The sequence below is a fragment of the Dipodomys ordii genome, unplaced genomic scaffold (genome assembly GCF_000151885.1).
Source record: "Dipodomys ordii isolate 6190 unplaced genomic scaffold, Dord_2.0 Scaffold27, whole genome shotgun sequence".
Taxonomy (NCBI): Eukaryota; Metazoa; Chordata; class Mammalia; order Rodentia; family Heteromyidae; genus Dipodomys; species Dipodomys ordii.
The window spans coordinates 5,975,869-5,989,743 of NW_012267243.1; the positions used below are offsets into that span (position 1 = coordinate 5,975,869).

The 13,875-nt window shown below is 40.9% G+C and overlaps 1 protein-coding gene across 1 annotated transcript in view; it reads left to right on the forward strand.

The window, feature by feature from the left end:
- Positions 1-6,266, forward strand: part of Abl2 (ABL proto-oncogene 2, non-receptor tyrosine kinase) — a 79,122-nt gene extending 72,856 nt beyond the window's left edge. The window contains exons 9-12 of the mRNA XM_013015520.1: positions 2,662-2,718; positions 3,180-3,353; positions 3,858-4,091; positions 4,377-6,266. Coding sequence (XP_012870974.1) covers positions 2,662-2,718; positions 3,180-3,353; positions 3,858-4,091; positions 4,377-5,557 — 1,646 coding nt within the window. The 3' untranslated portion in view covers positions 5,558-6,266. The remainder of the gene's footprint in view (positions 1-2,661; positions 2,719-3,179; positions 3,354-3,857; positions 4,092-4,376) is intronic.
- The last annotated feature ends 7,609 nt before the right edge of the window (positions 6,267-13,875 follow it).

Below are 13,875 nucleotides of genomic sequence, written 5' to 3' on the forward strand. Positions count from 1 at the left end.
CTCAAGGCTAGCACTCTACCACTTGAGCCACAGCGCCACTTCCGGCTTTTTTCTTTTTGCTTATGTGGTGCTGAGGAATCAAACCCAGGGCCTCGTCGAGCATGCAAGGCAAGCGTTCTACCACTGAACCACCTTCCCAGCCCCTTGAAAGTATATTTTAACTTGAAATTAGTTCACTCTCTCCCTAAGGAAAATGAATACATTTACTAGTTCACTACCTTTTAACACTACAGTACAGAGAAAAGGGAAAAATAAAGATTAAAAATAGTCCAACTCTCCATTTTGCAACTGAGTCACCTCTCAAATACTCCAATTTTTGGCTGGGTGTTTGTAATTCCATATACTTGGGTAGTTATAGTAGAAATATCTCAATACAAGGCCAATCATTGGCAAAAACGAGATCCTATCTGAAAAATAACTTAAAAACAAAAAAATTGTTGGCGGCATGGCTCAAGTTGCAGACTACCTGCATATCAAGAGTGAGATCCTAAACCTATACTTAAGTACTCCCCCAAAATAGCTTTCTGTTTTTCTTTTTCTTTCCTTCTTCCTTTTTTTTTTTTTCTTTTTCTAGTCCTCGGGCTTGAACTCAGAGCTTGGGCATTGTCCCTGAGCTTCTTTTGCTCAAGGCTAGCACTTTACCACTTGAGCCACAGTGCCACTTTTGGCCTTTTCTATTTGTGTGGTACTGAGGAATTGAACCCAGGCCTTCAAGTACTCTACCATTAAACCACATTCCCAGCCATAAAAGTCAGCTTTCTAAACTACAGATACCAAAGCGGAACATAGTCATAAAAGCAGTATCTGGGAATTCCCATTTCTAGAAATATATCTGAAGAAAGTCAGATTAAAAATAAGATTGAGCAACAAGAGCATAATTTCTTATATTGAAAAATAAGGGTTTGGAGCTGGGAATAAGCTGTAGCTCAAGTGGAAGAGTGCTAGTCTTGAGCAAAAGAAGCTCAGGGACAGTGCCCTAGGCCCTGAATTCAAGCCCCAGGACTGACCAAAAAAAAAAGAGAGAGAGAGAGGGAGAAAGGAAGGGAGAGAGAGAGAGGAAAGAAAGAAAAGAAAGATAGAGAAAAAGGAAGAAAAGGGTTTGATTTGGTGATATATGACTGAAATCCTAGCTTGGAGGTAGAGACAGGAAGTTTTGTTGTTGTTGTTGTTGTTGTTGTTGTTATTGTCCTATGGTTGAACTCAGGGAATGAATGACTACTGTCCCTGAGCTTTTTTACTCAAGGGTAATGTTCTACTATTTGAGCCTAAGCTGCACTTCTGCCTTTTTTTCTGGTCAATTGAAGATAAGAGTCTCACAGACTTTCCAGCACAGGCTGGCCTTGAACCATAACCCTCAGATCTGAACCTACTGAGTAGCTAGCATTACAGACAAGAGCCAACAGTGCCCAGATCTTGAGTTCAAGGCCAGTTGGGGCAAATTTTTGAGACCATACCTTAGAAACAAAATACAAAACAAAAGAACATCCCAGATGTCTACAATAGATGAGTGGATCCAAAATATGTGATGCCTATGTTATAAGAAACAGAGAAGCTTAAAAGGCCAAATTATGAGACTTTATTGGAGAGCCAGAGGACTGCTGGTACACTCTTGTCTCAAAGACAAACACAGAAGTGCAATACCTATGTGCATCTGATTATATAACATAATGCTTACTGATTATGTAACATAATGTGAACTTCAGGAAATGGATATAAGAGCTTTTTCCTTTGTTGTTGGTTTGTTTTCTTTTCCTTTTTTTTTTTTCTTCTTTTCTTGTTATCTGTCTTTGGGAGGATGAGGGCACAGAAATGGAGGTACCAAGGGTGAACAATGCATCAGTAGACACTATGTAGGAAATGAAATATTCAACTTGTGGGTGGGGATGGGAGGGAACAACTGGGAGAAAGCGAGGGAAGGGGTGACGTTGTCCAAAAAGAAATGTGCTCTTTACCTGATTTATTGAACTCTAACCACTCTGTACATCACCTTTATAATAACAACTATTAGTATTAATTTTTTTTGTTGGTTGTCGGGCTTGACCTGGAGGCCTGGGTCTTAGCTCTCTTAGCTCTTTTTGCTCAAACCTAGTGCTCTACCTCTTGAGCATCACTTCATTTTCTATTGGTTAATTAGAGATAAGAGTCTCACAGACTTTCCTGCCTGGGCTGGCTTCAAACCCTGATCCTCATATCTCAACTTCCTGAGTAGCTAGGATTACAGGCGTGAACCACCAGAACCCAGCTATAATAACAATTTTAAAAAGGAAGACAAATAAAGGCCTGGGAACTTGCCCCAAAAGGAAGAATGCTTGCTTGCCCAGTATGCGTGAAGCCTTGGGTTTAGTTGCCAGTACAAAAAATAAAAAGATGACCAAATGACCAATATGCATTTGAAACCATGTTTAACATTATTCCCCACAGGAAGTATAAAGTGAACCACCATCTACCACAGTGTGCCTATAAGAAATTAAGATCACACAAAAAAAACACTAGCAGCATCTAATTTGGCAAACAATGCAGAGTAACCAACATTTTTTTGTATATTGCTAGTGTGAGTCCAGGTTATAATAGCTATTTTTGGACAATTTGGCAGGACTACATAAAGTTGTATTACATGTACCCTATGAGACCTCCTGAGATTCCCGTGCTTATGCTTCACAGATAATATGCAGAAAGCTCTGAACCATAAAACAAATGGCAGCTTCTTCCTAGCAGCAGGTTCTTACTTGCTAAAAGTTGGAAATAGCCTGAATATCTTACCAAGAGGAATTCAGATGAATTTAGCTATGTTTACACATAGGAATACTATCCATTCATGAGAAAGAAACCTCACCTTATATGACAATATGTGAATTTATAGACATATCTTGAGCAAAATAAGCCAGAATCTATACTCTAGGATTCCATTTATACATTTCATTTTATTTATTTTTGTTTACTTTTGAGATGGTGTCTCACTGTGCTTTCCAAGTTGGTCTCAAATTTACTCAACTCAAAGGATTCTGTAGCCTGTCTCCTGGCTAGCTCAGACTGTATGCGTGTTCCACTGTACCTGGCTGCGTTTATATACTTCTCTATTCTACTCTCCATTGTTCTTCCGTTGTATATCTTTTATGTAGAAAAAATTCTCTTTCTCGGCCATAGAATTGTCTTTATTGACCCTTTTGTGGTTTTCACAGAGGTAGCCGAGGAGCTGGGGAGAGCTGCCTCCTCGTCATCTGTTGTTCCGTACCTGCCCAGATTACCTATACTTCCTTCTAAGACAAGAACACTGAAGAAACAGCTGGAGGACAAGGAGAACACTGAAGGATCCCAAGATGCTACAGAGGATCCTGCTTCCAGTTCAGCACCAGGTAGAATCAAAACAGAAACTTCCTTAAAGAGCCTCATGGCTTGATGCTGTTGTACCTGTTTTCATGCACTTTTTGTCTAAGGACAGCAAGACACTCTGGTCTTTGGCCCTTTATTGCTAGTGCTGGCAGTCCTTTCTAAGGCCTGATTATAATTTTGTCATCCACTCCATTAAGCTCCTGGCTCCCACATAGATCCCATGCTTCCAATTTGCAAGGGAGATGGTGGGGGGAGGAAGGAGTCTTTTATTGAGCCTTATAGATAATGCCACTTTAAGAAAAAGGATGAATATTGAGGTGATAACCAACAGGTTATTTCTCCCCATCTATATTTACATCACATTTGGAACATTAATCACTGTGAAATGATAGTCTGTTACTTAATTTCTTCTGAGTAATGGCAGCACCTGACAATAAATACTGACAAATCTTTTATAAGGGAGCCTTAGTCACGATAATAGTTTCACTTCTTGTCTTTTACATTGTTGATTGTCTGTTTCTCATCAGGGTTCATTAGAAGTGCACAGGCCTCCTCTGGGTCCCCAGCACTGCCTCGAAAGCAAAGAGACAAATCACCCAGTAGCCTCTTGGAAGATGCCAAAGAGACTTGCTTCACCAGAGATAGGAAGGGGGGTTTCTTCAGCTCCTTCATGAAGAAGAGAAATGCTCCCACACCCCCTAAACGCAGCAGTTCCTTTCGAGAAATGGAGAATCAGCCCCACAAGAAATACGAACTCACGGGTAACTTCTCATCTGTTGCTTCTCTACAGCATGCTGATGGGTTCTCTTTCACTCCTGCCCAGCAAGAGGCGAATCTAGTGCCATCCAAATGCTATGGGGGGAGCTTTGCACAGAGGAACCTCAGTAATGATGACAGTGGAGGGGGTGGGTGGTCTGGCATCACAGGCTTCTTTACACCTCGCTTAATCAAAAAGACACTTGGCTTACGAGCAGGTAAACCCTCAGCCAGTGATGACACTTCCAAGCCTTTTCCAAGGTCAAACTCTACATCTTCCATGTCCTCAGGGCTTCCAGAGCAGGACAGGATGGCAATGACCCTTCCCAGGAACTGCCAGAGGTCCAAACTCCAGCTTGAAAGGACAGTGTCCACCTCTTCTCAGCCAGAAGAGAATGTGGACAGGGCCAGTGACATGCTTCCAAAAAAATCAGAGGACAGTGCTGCTCCAACCAGGGAGAGACCAAAAGCCAAACTATTGCCCAGAGGAGCCACAGCCCTTCCTCTGAGAGCTCCCTCTGGGGATCCAGCCATTACAGAGAAGGACTCTTCAGGGGTGGGGGTGCCTGGAATAGCAGCTGCCCCCAAGAGTAAGGAGAAGAATGGTGGTACACGACTTGGGGCGGCTGGAGTCGCAGAGGATGCAGAGCAGCCGGGTTGGTCTTCTCCAGCTAAGGCTGCAGCTATCCTCCCAACCACTCACAACCACAAAGTGCCAGTCCTGATTTCACCCACTCTGAAACACACTCCAGCTGACGTGCAGCTCATTGGCACAGACTCTCAGGGGAATAAATTCAAGCTCTTGTCTGAGCATCAGGTCGCATCCTCTGGAGACAAGGACAGACCCCGACGGGTAAAACCAAAGTGTGCCCCACCTCCACCACCGGTGATGAGACTACTGCAGCATCCATCCGCATGCTCAGACCCTGCAGAAGAGCCAACTGCCCCGACTGTAGGACAGCCCACTTCAGAAACCCAGGAAGGCGGGAAAAAGGCAGCTACTGGAGCTGTGCCTAGCAGTGGGAAACCTGTGAGGCCAGCGATGCCTCCACCTCAAGTGCCTCTGCCCACACCTTCCATCTCGCCAGCCAAAATAGCCAATGGCACAGCAGGTACTAAAGTGGCTCTGAGAAAAACCAAACAGACTTCTGAGAAAATCTCCGCAGACAAAATCAGCAAAGAGGCCCTGCTAGAATGTGCTGACCTACTGTCCAGTGCGATTACGGAACCTGTACCCAATAGCCAACTGGTAGACACTGGACACCAGCTGCTTGACTACTGCTCAGGCTACGTGGACTGCATTCCCCAGACTCGCAACAAATTTGCCTTCCGAGAGGCTGTGAGCAAACTGGAACTCAGTCTGCAGGAGCTGCAGGTTTCTTCAGCAGTTGCTGGTGTACCTGGGGCAAACCCTGTCCTTAATAACTTATTGTCATGTGTACAGGAAATTAGTGATGTGGTGCAAAGGTAGCCACTGTTAGCCTAACAGGAGATGCACACATTTCTGAGGGAGAAGGACTTTATTTCCCTTTGATCTTATTTTCAAAAAAATGAGACTGATACTTGAGTGTGTTTATGTGAAGTACCTCAGATCCCTGGGTTCTCACGTTTACAGGTTCATCTCAAAAAAATCACAAAAGGCAAGCCACATACGTATGAGAGTGGTAAATTCAGTGAAGGCAAGACAGTGGTGGAAAGCGTTGGAAAATGCACTGGAAAATCAGGGAACTTGTGTCTGTCATAGAAATAAGAAACGTAGCCCTTTCCTGCCTGGAAGAGCGAACATGCTAGTCTGGCTGCACTCACTTGGGTATTGGTCTGGGCTCTGGTAGTATAATTGTGCTCCAAATCTCTTTAACAGTTTAGGAGAACAGAAGAAAAGTAACATGAGAAGTTCTATTCAAGATTGTTGGAGGTGGCTTTTGGCCTTGCTTCCACAGGTCAATGCTGCTGTAGTAAGAACTGCAAATCAGATTACAAGAGTACAAAACAAGGAAATATGGCCTTGTCTTTCTGTTCCTATCCTGATTTCCATTGTTGCATTAGTTGGTACAGGAATGCTGAAAAATTTACTGAGGGAGGTTAAAATCTCCTCCAAAAATCTTACATTAAAAGCAGTCATTTCCCCCAGTCTCTAGTATATTGTTTACTATGGACCAGGATCGACTTTCTGCTTTGTTGGTGACTATCGGTAAACCTTACATATAACTGTCTACTTAATGGTTCTTCTCTGTCCCTTGCCAGGCAAGCTGTCTTCCTTTATTTCTAGTAGCATTCAGGGCATTAACTAGCATTAATTTTGAAAATAGTGGCCACTACAGGTCTTCACAGGGAAGCCTTTTCTTACATAGTACCTTGCACACTGATAAATTGGCCAAGGACATGAGCCGTTGAGTACTTAACTAAGATCCAGCTAAGCCAAGAAGCTTGCAACTGCATGGAGAAACTAGGTTGATCAATATGGCTTTTTCCTCTGTACCTTTATTTTCCTTTCTCACCTTAAACCCAATCTGAGTGGACCTAGGGAAAGGTGTTCTCTCAGTTACATATTTTCACATGCTCTTCTCTGACCACCTGCTTGTCCCACCTCCATGATTATACTTGTTTGTGTCATTCATAATGGGAATATTATTTTGTAATTCACCTCAGTTTAATTACAGAGTACAGATTTGGAGGAATTTGTGGGTTTTGGAGTATCAGTTAGACCCTGGGAAGCCAATAACATAATCATCAAATGTGTTTGCCCTAAAAAAAATAGTCATTTCTCTTCCCTACAGTTAAAATTATGGACACTAAGTAGGATGGCGTAGAACTGGATTTAATGGGTTAGACATTAATAATGCTCTTTTACCAGGTTTTGCTCTAGTTTCTGCTTTTTTTTTTTTAATGAACACTGTATTCCCCAAGGAGAACCCAATGCAAAATATTTTTATTTTTTTCTTCCAAATAATTTCAGATGTAAGATAGAAATTCAACATTGAACAGCATGTTTTCTTCCTGGCTTTTTTATTGTTCTGCTGCCAAACCACAGTCCCATCTTTTAATCTATTAAATACATGTTCTCAAGGGTGTTTTGCAAATAATTATTTAGCTACCCCATGGAGAGCATCTCTGAAAATCTCTATAGTTCCGTGCTGTTATAGTGGATTGTTTTTTATTTTCTTGGCCGAGCAGCAGGTACTAATGGAATTTAGGCCTGTTGAGCTTATATTGAGAATAGAATACTAAGGGTAAAACTATCTTGGATAGAGTTGGGCAACTTTGTCCAGGGAAGAAATTTTCATTTTCATTAGAAAGATTCTTATTGCTGCTCCAGAAGAGGCTCCAATTAACAGAAGAACTGGGGAGAACGAGGCAGGACTGGTCATCTTGATAGATTTCGGATGATCTGTGTGGGTTTATTACCTACAGCAGCTAGTGTGTAGCTTAGTTTCCTTATAATAATTGGGAAAGACCTAGTATTTAAAAATCCAACTCTTAACCTTTTTCCTTGGCATCCTCATCCCCATCTGTGTCCTTAAACTTGAACTTATTTTAGCAGTTTTCAACCTTCTAATAGTGGGCAGGAGGAATTTCAAATTTTACAATATTATTATGCTGCTTTTTACATTTATCCCTGTCATTATGGGATGTGAGTTAAAGGATTATAATTATTTTCAGGGGATTTTTTTTTTTTTAACAAGGGCTCTGTTTTTTCCTTAAGAGTTCTGAAAATAAGCCTTGGAGAAATACTGCTTACTATATTTGAGCCGCTTTGTTTTCTCACCACAGCTGAGAAACAGCCAGGGCTGTTTCTTACTCAGGGCAGCACCTAATTGTTTCTTGCTTCTAGTCGGTGCTCAGTAAATTCATAAATTTAATTTTTAGTTTAACTATAAGTCTGCCATGATTGCCATCAACTATTCTAGCACCCCCCATTCATGAAATGCTTGAACTTTTTAACTTCAGGGGTTGAGGGTTAGGGATTCAGGTTAAAGAGACGCTGTCAACTTCTTATAAAAGTATCATTTAGATGGTTCATTTTTCTACGTTCAGAGCTCAAAGAAAAAAGCCTCGTGTAAATTAAAAGGTTTGAATTCAAGCCAGAGAAAACTGCTTTTAGAAACTGAACTTTTGGTTAATTTTATCTATCTAAAAGCAATACAGAGAATAAGAGAAAAGGTTCTTGTACAACATATCAGCTAATTTCTAATTGGTTATATGCATTACCCGCATTTTGGATGCTACAGCTTGATTCCTTTCATCTACTCTTAATAGGATTTCAGTTTAGATCTCCTGCCTTAAAATCCAGTGTTTTATCTTGAGTACTTCTTGGTTGTGCTTTACACAAATTACTCTCTTGGAAGGCTTTGTGTAAAATTAACAATTTCATATTAAGTGAAGCCTCCCATCATTATTTCTAGAGATAGAGTTATAAATTTTTTTGCTCTCAGCCAGGAGTGGGTGGCACATGCCTGTAATCCTAGTTATTAAAGAGGTTGAGAGAGATCTGTGGATCAAAGACAGCCTAGGTTGAAAGTGTGAGATTAACTAGAATAAGTTGGAAGTGATGGTAAGGCTCAAGTGGTAGAATGCCAGTATAGGAGAGAGGTAGGAAAAGCTGAATGAGAGCACAAGCCCTGAGTTTAGTTCACACACACACACACCACACACACACACATGTGTACACGCACGCACACACATTTGCTGTCTCATAAACAGTTTATTTTGCACATGTTCTTATAGTGAATTGAACATGGTACCAAGTTGTGAGCTCTATTATGCAAGAAATGCATTCTGTCTTTTCTAATGACTTCTGCAGAGACGTTATTCTAGTTTGTACAGGCCCTTTCCTACTCTCATTTCTAGGTTTAAAATAGAAATTTTCTTACACTTTTAAAAACTTGGTTAGTAAAACAGTTGATAGTTAATACAACATGCTGCTTTTGGTAAGGCCCAGTTCATAATTATTTAACTAAAGTCACAGAGATTTTGTGTCTAAAGATGCAGTATAGACAATGGTTTAGAATTTGAGCTTTGAAGCCAGTCTAGAAGGCACATCATAATAACCTTCCTGAGCCTCAGTTTCCTCAGTGCAAAACAGGGATAATAATCGTAACTACCTCAGGGTTGTTGTAAGGGTTAAATGGTGTAGTGTGTTTAATACGCTTAGCTCAAGTGCCTGGCAAACACTGAGCACTCCATAAATGTTAACTACTGTTATTAACACATAATCCACGACTGCAACAGCATCATTCCTTAGGGTTTTGTTTTTGTTTTGTTTAGAAGAAAAACAGATAAATTAGCCCCACTCCACATCAGAATTCCCAGTGGAGTGAGGTCTCAGTCATTGTGTTGTCCAAGAGTCTCTTGATAAGTTTTAGACTCCATCACTGAGAATCGTCAATGCCCTTTGCTTTATATATAGTCTAAGGAACTAGAGAAGAGGATAGTTACTTGTCCATGGTCTCAAAATAGTAGCAGACTAGGTTTGTATTAAGTCTCCTGATTTTGGGTTACAAGATCTTTCTACCATATCTTCTACCTTGTGAGACACTGCTAAGAAGTGACTCTTGTTAAATAGACAATCAGCCCTCAGTGGTGCACACTATCTAAAGCACATATGTTCCCTGGCATGCTCTGACCCTAGGGGCTTAAATGTTGATTGAGTAATGGTAACATTAACAATGCAAACATCCAGCAAACCGAGTCATTTAAAGATCATCTGAGCTTTTTCTCTTAGCCCTCCTCAGCAACAGCAATCTGCATGGTGGTGGTAAAGATTATCAACTACCAGCCTAGTTTTAAAATTATAGTTCTACATTCCTTGTTCATAAATGAAAAAGTTCGGTATCTTAATGACTATTAATATATATGAAAGCACTTTGAGAAAGTATCAAATGTAATATAACTATAAAATTGTATTATGAATATCTGGGTAGAAGATAAAACATTTGATTAGATGCTGATTGACTTAAAGGCTTTCATGTGTTGGGGACATACAGAATATATAAAGAATCACCTCTATAATTTATTTGTAAATAGGAAAGTGCTATGAATATGTGCAAGTATAGCAAATGTTTTACTGAAGTTACAGCTCCAAACTGAATAACTTGGAAAAATTTGGAATGAATATGTTGGTTTAATTATTTAAAAGTAGTATAAATGATGTCACACACCTGTAATCACAGCACTTGGGAGGTTGAGGCAAGTGGATCATAAATTTGAGGCCAGCATGTACTACATAGACCATGTATTACAAAAAAAAAAAAAAAAGGAAATAAAGTATACTGGTAAAATACAGAGGGTCCAGGGTTCTAAGAAACGAGGTCCTTAGAAGGAGTTTTTTCTTAATCCTGAATATTTTCACACTTCATGTTCCGCTATTAATTAGCATCTTCCGTGTGGTCGGAGCACGTTCATTACCTATCCTGTTGACAGTCATTTTTAACCTGTGTCCTGCATGGTCTTGTGGGTTTGGTTTTCTTTTGTGGTGGTGGGGAGCGGGCTGGCCATAGAACCAGTGCCCTTGAGGAATTACTTAGTTTCCTACTAGTTATAAGTGACACATTTGTCATCTTTTTTTCTATGAGGAATAGCTGAACTTAATTTACTTAATTTCCATTGGTAAAAGTGTCACCAAAAATTCCAGTAATGGCTATTTTTGAGTTTTAGCTACACTTCTCCCTGACCTCTCCCTCCTTCCCACTTCTGCTGTTGATATTGTTATTATTAGGCTCTTCTTACCTCCCACTTCCAGGAGTTCAGATCGGGCTGTTTTGTCCTTGATGATTTTAAGGTTTCATTATCTTGCATTGATTTGCTGTCTCTATTTGGTGTCAGTTTCTGTGCACTATGCACTGTTCATGGCCAGTCCTTTATATGTAAAAAGTCTCCTGCCCTTGAGTTTATTCTCATGTATTGATAGACACCAGCGGCTGATAGCTTTAACCTTTTCTTCCTTCACTCCAGTAGCCTGGATACTTTGAAATTTTTAACTTCCGCTGGGGAATGGTGAACATTTAATTAAGAGAGCTAGAAAAAAGTAGCTTTAAAGGAGCTCATCATACATTGCTGATACAGGTTGACCAAAGGTACCAGTACCTTCATGTGACACACTAGGAAACTGCTGCTAGCCAGAGGCCCACCAGTCAGAGAGCTAGGGCTTGGGCTGCTTTTAAAACTTGGCCCACTCCTAACAGTCAGGGTATCTATACTTTATGAGTAGTTCCATTTTTCCAACTGCTAGACTTCAAAAAATGAATTCAAAGCTGGCTTTCTGGCCACAAGTCAGGACTGCTTGTAGCGGCTACTGTTACTGAGAAAGCGTGGGTAGGCTTCAGTGCCGGGGATTGGGCTGTTCCCTGTTCTAGAGCAGCCTGTAGGTGACATCATCAGCTCTACTTTGTCCTTTGTAAGGTTCATTATAATATCTGTCCAGGCGAGTTTCTACTTGGGCCTGTTGTTTTCCATGCCTCCCTCCCTAATGGCATGGTCTATCTTGGATGTGAGAAAATAATTCCTTCCTTCTGACTTCTAAGCCTAGATCTAGAAGTTAGGAAATTAGGACAGGATAAATACCATGTTCCTTCAGAGGAAGGAGGCCTGTAACAAGTTGTCATGATTCTAAGCAGATTTGGAGTGCTGAGGTCAGCAGTAGACAGTGGGGCCATCAAATACAGGTTCATGATGAGCCTTGCAGACGAAAAGAATGCTGTAGTGATTTTTCAGGGAAACATGAGCTTCATTAGAAGTTAAAAGTCCAGTCGAAGAGGCTCCATCACTTGTGGTGTTCCCCATAGAATACCAGCTGGCCAGTGGCTACATTGTTCTCCATTCCACTTAGCTGAGAGAAGGAGGCTCTCTTTTGATTGGTCAGTCCTTCCTTCCTTTCCTTCCTTCCCTCCCTCCCTCCTTCCCGCCCCTCCCTCTTCTCCTCCCCTTTCTTACTCCTTATTGTTCTCCCTTCCTTCCTCATGAACGTACTTCCATGCACCTATGTATTATTAACTTCTAGAAGAATTGTACCTTTTAATTGGCCATGTTAGCTCAGCCAGAGGTATGTGCCGTCTTGAAACCTGCTGATCGACTAACAGGAAAGTATATCTAAGTTGAAAGGCTAGGCACAATCAGACCATACACACCACCTTTGGGGCGGAACTATGATGCGTGTCCTCTGTTTTGTGGAATTCTTTGTTGGAAGTTCTTGGGTCCTTCATGTCACTTCAAGCTATTCAGTTGTATACAGCACCTAGTATCTTTGAGCATGCTACTTAATCCTAAGATCATGGTGGAGGCAAACTGTCAAATGCTAACGGGCTTCATGAAAGGCAATGCAGGGAATTGGGTAGTTGGATTTGCTTTTCATATATTTAGGCACTATTTGCTTGAGGAATGGAACTTTTGGCTAATAAAACTTAACATGGGTACCTGATTTTCAGCATTTACAACAAAATAGAATATTTTGCAGAATTTTGCAGTATTTTAGGATCGTCATTAGTATATTTGAATTAGTATCGTACTGTGTATCAGAAGTGGCAAGAAGGCCAAACTTCAGCTGCTTCTGAGAGATGGAGGCCAAATGAGCCAGCTTGCTTCCATTTTCACATCTAGTTTTCACTATGCACTCCACTATATAGAAAGAAGTTTCTGAGACCTTGAGAATTCTCCTGTGTAGACTAATTGTCTAATTAGACAATCTCCTTGATTAGAAAGATTGTCCTTCAGGAAAATTAGTATTCAGAAATCTGGAAAGAACAGTGAGAAGCCTCATTCATAAAATCATCAGGGTGTGTGTTGGAAAGCCCTCATTTCTCAGATCTGTGTAGAGGCTACAAGTTGATGGGAGTTGTTAAAAGAGGAGTTACCTATTTACTTGTGGACAGAAGCAGTGGCTTGTTTACTGTTCTGCATGACAGGCTGATGAGTTATTCATACACAAAAACTCATCCCCCTGCGGACCCTGTACTTACCCTTCTTTCTAATCCTCCTTCTCTACTGACTGTCATTGCAGAAACCCCAATTTAATGCTTGCTTGGTTTAAAAAAATTATAATTTTGATCATTTCATGGTGGTTGAAAGAACTTTGTCCTCAAATACGCTAATTGAGACTTGAAAAATCTAAAGTGTATACCAAAGGTTCCAGTCTGCAGGTGTATGTGGGGCACAGAAGGCGGAGTCTGGAGCAGGCATTGTGTGCATTGCTAAGGGGACACAGAACACAGTGAGACAACATGGGATTTAACTGAAAACACGTCAATCATGGGTCACACTATCAGTGTTGTCAGGTGTTTGTTCTTAATTGTTATTGTATTATATTTTCAGTTGTTTTGTTTTTCTAATTTAATTCTCTGTTGTCTGACTGTGAACTGCTAACAGTGTTAAGCTTGATGTAAATAAATTATGCCCTTAAAAGGACTGCTCTTGTTGTCTCACAAGGTTTGCAAGTTGTGTTTTGTTTATCAAATAAAGTTTCCAATATTTCATTGGCAAAGTAGGTTTGAAATTGGAATGTTTTCTTCCATATCTTTACACAGGGTATCTAAACAGAATCTATGTAACATAGATAACTTTAAGATAAAAAAGATGACTTAAAAAATCATATTCTTGCCGGGCGCTGGTGGCTCACGCCTGTAATCCTAGCTACTCAGGAGGCTGAGATCTGAGGATCGCGGTTCAAAGCCAGCCCGGGCAGGAAAGACCGTGAGACTCCTATCTCCAATAAACCACCAAAAAACCCGAAGTGGCGCTGTAGCTCAAGTGGTAGAGCGCTCGCCTTGAGCTGAAGAGCTGAGGGACAGCGCCCAGGCC